The sequence below is a fragment of the Pseudorca crassidens genome, chromosome 11 (genome assembly GCF_039906515.1).
Source record: "Pseudorca crassidens isolate mPseCra1 chromosome 11, mPseCra1.hap1, whole genome shotgun sequence".
NCBI lineage: Eukaryota > Metazoa > Chordata > Mammalia > Artiodactyla > Delphinidae > Pseudorca > Pseudorca crassidens.
This window is the reverse complement of record NC_090306.1, coordinates 89,595,564-89,602,208: the sequence shown is the minus strand read 5'-3', so window position 1 is coordinate 89,602,208 and position 6,645 is coordinate 89,595,564. Positions and strand designations below refer to the sequence as shown.

The following is a 6,645-nucleotide window of genomic DNA, read 5'->3' as shown; positions in this document are numbered from 1 at the left end:
TATCAGTTCCCATAAGAAAGAGTCAAGGACTTAAAGAGCTTCAGCCCTGGCAATCTTTTCATCTCCCCCTCTCCCCACCTCTCAACCCTGCTCTCCCTCAAGGTGGCTTTATTCTCAGAGAGCATCCCTGTATTGGAAGGAAAGGTGGCCTCAATAGCTGTAGGCTTACATTATAGTTAAAGCTATGATCATAAAGGGAAAAAATTTTCCCTAAAGTTCTGGAGAAAATTTCAGGGCAGATGCACATTCTCTTCTCAGAAGGGATGACTACAGATAATGACAATAGGGAACTCTTCTTGACCAGGTTAGGGTCACATTATCATCTCGGGATGAGGGAGGGTGTGAGGTCAGCCCTTCCCATCCATGAAGAATCGGTTTCCAAGGGGGAGGAGGGCTTCTGTTAGCAGAACAAGGGGTAAAGGACAGTGTGCTAGACAAACAAAACCCATAGTACCACGGCTCACTTAATTTACATAAGTAGCTACACAGGTAAAAGGTTTCATAGCTCACCTTCCAATCTCAGTTTACTGGAACAGACTCAGAGCTTGAGAGATAGTAGGAATTAATTGGTCTAACAATGAATCACTAACATTAACAATTATTCACGTTCCTTAACTACTAACTGTTGTCTTAGGAGAGATGTGATGAACAAGTCTTCAGCCAATTTTGATTTTCCTTGTTTTGAAAAACCAGAACACTTTTCAAACATACCTTGAAACATTCGATGACAACATTTTTAATTACTAGAAATCTCAATTTCTGTTCTGTCAGATTGTTACAGAATACTTCACAACTAATTTATTTCGTTTTGAATGTTCAGTCCACAATTGTGTTACAAGAATTTATCCACTAGCAGTTTCAGGCAAGTAGATGCATGCTGGCCTAAATTGTTTCTAAATTTTAGTGTAACACTCCAGCCCCATCAGTTAATGAGACTTCCACCAGAATTTTAAATATGTGCAGAGCTGTGGTCCAAAGTTCCATAAACCATGCAACATATGTTAAAAAGCAAAATGGTGGTGACCCCCCTGCTTTGCTACATGGTAGGATATGATACATTTGAGTCTTACTGTTCTTTTTAATCAATTTTATTGAGGGATAGTTAACATGCAATAAAATGAACCCATTTCAAGAGTATATTTCAATGAGTTTCCTAGATAATTAAAATTAACTTTAATAATGGTATTCTAGATTATAATCTTTAGCATTTACATGAGATCTAAACTTTCCCATCTTAAAAATAAGATCCCTGGGATTAACATGACCAGATATTTTAAAATATTATAAAGCTATAATAATCAAAACAGTTTGAGACATTGAAGCACTGTATTAGCTTGCTAGGGCTGCTATAACAAAGTACCACAAACTAGGAGAAATGTATTGTCTCAGAGTCCTGGAAGCTGGAAGTCCAAAATCAAGGTGTTGGCAGGGCCATGCTCCCTCTGAGACATGGGGAAGGATCCTCACCTCTTACTGACTTCTGGTGGTTCACAGGTACTCTTTGGCATTCCTTGGCTTATAGGTACATCAACCCGGTTCTTCTTCTTCGTATGACTGCCTTCCCTCTGTGAAGGGGGACATCTATCTCTGTGTCCAAACGTCCCCTTTTTATAAGGACAGAAATTATATTGGATTAAGGTCCACCCTAATGAACTCATGTTAACTTGATTACCTATGTAAAGACCCACTTTCCAAATAAGGCCACATTCTGAGGTCCTGGGGGTTAGGACTTCCACATGTCTCTTTCATGGGATACAGTTCAACCCATAATAACCAGGAATAGCAGATGAAGTAGAATTTTACCAGAATTGACCCAAACACCAAAAAAGTGATAAAGGTGCCATTTCAAACCTGTTGAGAAAAGATGGATTATTCAATACATGATGCTTGAACAACCAGGCAGCCGTCCAGTTGTATCAACAACTAAGTTGTATACTTTGCACTGTGTACCTGATCACTTCCCAGTTCCTGGTTCTAGTCCCTGGGGAAGCCTCACTGGCCTTGGGTTCTATGAAATACTCCATTATCCCTCCAAATAAATTCACGTTTTTACAAGGACTGGCTTGAGTTGGTTTCTGTAGCTTGCAACCATTTCAGAGGCTGATGGCCTCCTAACTGGGCCTTCCTTCTCACAAGGAAAAGTTTATATGTCCTTCATTAAAAAAAACAAAAAAAAACACCAAAAAACCTTTCCTCTCTGTCACCCTGCCTCCTTCCCAATTCATCTGGCTTCTCGCCTCCACCTGGAAGTAGGCTATTTGAAGTCAGTTGGTTCCTTCTGTGTCTTCCATCATTCCAGGCCTCCCAGGAGAAGTGATCAGTCCGAGCAGAAGCTGTCCTTTGAGGGCCACTAGGAAGTCTGCAAAGCCAGCTAAGATCGCAACTATTTTAAAACCCAGACATCAAAGTATTTGGATGGGATCCAGAGTTTCCTGCCTCCCCAAGACCTCCTTCCAGAAGAGAATCAAACTGTCGAGGAGGAGGAAAAATCCACCTTAATTGGACCTCTGATTCCCAAAACTGCTATTGGACTTCTTACTACAGAAAGGAGCTCCTTGGTAGCTGGCTTATTAAAATATTTTTCTGAAAATTGGTGAGATGGAGGGCAGCCCTAAAACCAGACAAAGCACACTTCATGCCAGAGGCTTTCTCTCTGTGAGGTTTCCTCTTACAATGTCCGGTTTTGCTTTTCAAAGAGCAGCAAGAGCCCCCGTCTATTGAGCACTTACGATGTGTCTGGCGTGTGTAAGACTCACGTGATTATATTCTTGAACCCTCTCCATGGCCGCATAAGGTAGGTTCTGTTTTTATTCCCACTTTACATATGAGGAAACTGAGGCTCAAGGAGGTGAAGTAGATTGCCCACGCCCACACATTTAGGAAGCAAGGAGCACAAATTTGAACCCAGGGTTTGTCTGACTTGAGTCTGCTCTCAACCACTAATCTGAGAATCCTAAGTCAAAACGTCTAAAGGCGCCAAGTGGGAGCAGAGAGGATGGTGTGGACCAGGGGTAAGACATGGGGAGCGGCAGGCAGAACGGGGAGCCGGAGGGCCCCCATCTAAAGAAGGCACCAACTGGCGGCAGCAGCCAGTCCTAGCCCTGTGGGGAAGTGGCCCAGTGTGGCCAGATTTTCCATTTTCCAAGAGAAGCTTGAAATCTGGATTTTATATGAAATCTCCCAACTTTTATGGGAACTGATTCAAATATTTTTAGAAAAAAACACGGTGCAGCCTGGAAAACTGGCATCCGCAGTCCACTGTTAGGCAGGAACTCTTATTCCCCACTCCTCGTGTTTCCTGTGGGAAGAACTTTACCTGGACTACCCCCATCCTTCCCCTCTGATTGGTCAGTTTCCAGGAAGGAACTGGGCTTGCTCAGCTAATCTCCATCCTCCTCCTGAGCCAACCTGCCCTGGGGTAAAGCTTCAAAGAAAGGCTGGGTGGGAAAGTCCATCTATCGAGGGATGCGGCACTCACAAACCCACTTCCTTGTGAGCAGAAAGTCGTGTTCTCCAAACTGCTTTTGTGGTGTTTTAATTTCCTGTGGATGCCATAATGAAGTACTGCAGAATGTAGTCTCTCACAGTTCTGGAGGCCAGAAATCCAAATCTAAGGTGTCAGCAGGGCCATACATCCTCTGAAGATTTTAGGGAAGAATCTTTTCTTGCCCTTGCTAGCTTCTGGTGCCTCCTGGTAATCCTTGGCATTCCGTGGCTTACAACTGCATCACTCCCACCTCTGTCTTCATCTTCATATGACATGCTCCCTTTGTTTTTCCTTCTTGTAAGACACCAGACATGTTGGATTTAAGGCCCATTTAAGCAGGTATGACCTCATCTTAACTAATTACATCTGCAAGGACCCTATTTCCAAATCAGGTCACATTCTGAGGTGCTGAGTGGACATGAATTTTGGAGGGGGATGCTATTCAACTCAACAGATTTTTTTTAAGAGTGATATTTTAATCTCCACCTGTCTGATTCCTGTGTCTATCTCTACACTGGTTCCAACTGGGAGAGGAAGAAAAGACTGTTGTTTCTTTATCTCCTAAAAGTCCAGCTGTCGTATCTAACACGAATGTTGCCTATTTGCAATCTCTAAACCAGCGGTCCCCAACCTTTTTGGCACCAGGGACCAGTTTCATGGAAGACAATTTTTCCACGGATTGGGGGGATAGGGGGGATGGCTCAGGCAGTAACGTGAGCGATGGGGAGCGATGGGGAGCGGCTGATGAAGCTTCGGCTGCCGCTCACCTCCTGCTGTGCGGCCCGGTTCCTAACAGGCCGCGGATCGGTGCCAGTCCGTGGCCTGGGGGTTGGGGACCCCTGCTCTAAACCACACAGTAATGAGGTCATCTCTCTCCTGCATACTTTTTTCTTTTCTTCCCTGTCATTTCCTCTTATCTCTCTTTCTTTTTGCTTTTTAACCACTCTTTTGTTAGTTAAGTCTGTGACAAATATTACTATGCTATAGTAGAAAGTCTTTGAGGTTGTACAAACCTAGACTCAAGCCCCACCTTGCCATCTACCAGCCTTTGGGCCTGATTCCTCGTGGAGTCAGGGAAGGCTTCCTGGAAGAGGTGGCTGAAGATGGGCAGCAGCGGCAGGACTTCTGGTATCCAGTCACAACAGCATGAATGTCCGGTTCCATCACCATCAGTGTCTGCACTGAGCGGCAGCAGCAGCAGTGGGATCTTCACTGGGGCAGCCCCCATGGGATGGCCTGGGTGTTGCTTCTGGCTGAAATAGCCTCAGAGCCTGACACTCTCTGCCTTCCTTCTTCTCCCGCACCCCAGATTCTTGCACTCCTAATATCCTTTCATTAATTCATTTTATGCTAAAATTAGTTAAGGCAGACTCTGCTGTTTCAACAAAAGCCCTGACTGTTATAGTAAATAGTGTCAGGGGTTGTCACTGGCAGTGGACACTCGAGGACAAGGGCATCAAGGATGGATTTCTGGCTCGACTCGCTCTGAAGTTGGGAGATTACAGCTAAAATTGTAAGATGGGACTCTAGTAGTGCATGGCATTTCATGGGTAAATCCAGCAATTATATTATCACCTGGGATCTCTGGAAACAAAATGTCCTTGAAAAGTGAAGCTTAAGCGGGGGGCCAGGGGTCACATGGCCATTATCCTGAGCAGTGCGATGGGCTTGAGGGATTCAAGGACTGTGGGTGGTAGGACGGATCATGGTCTGCACTTCTGCGTTCCTGTCTAAAAGGATTCCCCATCCTGGCAACAATAAGAAAGAAAGGATGGAGGGATGGAGGGCGTGAGGGAGGGAGGAAGGAAGGAAGGAGGAAAGAAAGAGAAAGAAAGAAAGGGGGAGAGAGAGAGAAAGAGAGAGAGAGAGAGAGAAATGAAGGGGGAGGGTGGGAGGGGGAAGGAACGAAGGAAGGGAAGGAAGGAAGAAAGGGAGGGAGGGAGGAAAGGAGCGGGGAGAGAGGCAGAGGGGGAAGAAAGAAGGAAAGAAGAAGGGACTTAGATTCTAAAGTCTTCAGGTTAAGTTGAAAGACCATGGATGAGACTTCACTCTATGCTGGGTAGGAAGCTGGACAGGTTCAGTATGTACTTGCACAGCAACAGTATTGGTAAGAACCGGCAGTTTCAGGTAACAGGCATTGCAGAGCAGCTGCCTGTTTCCCATGAAGCAGCCATGCTGTCATCATACCACTCATCTTCAAAGTGAAATGGGCACCAAGCCCATCTTTCCCTGGAACGTCCTATGTGCTGGTCATTCCCTAGCACATTCTCTTAATACTCCCTCAGCTTTCTATATGCTGTCCTCTAGTGCTCTATTTGTTTTTTTAAAAAACCAAGTTCCAAAATGTACTCCCTCCCACCTTCAATTATCGGCCTCCATTAATATTGGACTTGATTATTTAAATTGTCAGAAGTTCAATTTTTAATTTTGCATGAGCGGCCCTTTGATCAAGATTCAAATGTGGGACTTCCCTGGTGGTCCATTGGCTAAGACTCCACGCGCCCAATGCAGGGGGCCCAGGTTCGATCCCTGGTCAGGGAACTAGATCCCACATGCCACAACTAAAGATCCCTCATGCGGCAACTAAAAAGATCCCGCAAGCGGCAGCGAAGATCCCACATGCCGCAACTAAGACCGCAAATAAATAAATAAAATAGTTTTTAAAAAAGAATCAAATGTAATGTCAGTTGTTGAACGTTCAAATGTTCACAGTACATATATTGAATTTCTTTACACAATACCTATTTTTTCTTTTTAAGATGCAATGTAAAAAAATTTGTCTGGAATTTCCCTGGTGGCGCGGTGGTTAAGAATCCGCCTGCCAGTGCAGAGGGCACGGGTTTGATCCCTGGTCCGGGAAGATTCCACATGCCGCGGAGCAACTAAGCTTATCAGCCCGTGTGCCACAACTGCTGAGCCTGTGCTCTAGAGCCTGCGAGCCACAACTATTGAGCCCACACGTCACAACTACTGAAGCCTGCGCGCCCTAGGGCCCCCATGCCACAACTACTGAGCCCATGTGCTGTGACTACTGAAGGCCACGTGCCTAGAGCCCGTGCTCCACAACAAGAGAAGCCACTGCAATGAGAAGCCCGCGCACCGCAATGAAGAGAAATCCTCTCTCGCTGCAACTGGAAAAAGCCAGGGCGCAGCAACGA

General features: G+C 45.3%; 1 protein-coding gene across 1 annotated transcript in view; it reads right to left on the bottom strand.

The window, feature by feature from the left end:
- Positions 1 to 971: 971 nt before the first annotated feature.
- Positions 972 to 6,645, bottom strand: part of C11H12orf75 (chromosome 11 C12orf75 homolog) — a 52,518-nt gene continuing 46,844 nt past the window's right edge. The window contains exon 5 of the mRNA XM_067697822.1: positions 972 to 1,604. Coding sequence (XP_067553923.1) covers positions 1,582 to 1,604 — 23 coding nt within the window. The 3' untranslated portion in view covers positions 972 to 1,581. The remainder of the gene's footprint in view (positions 1,605 to 6,645) is intronic.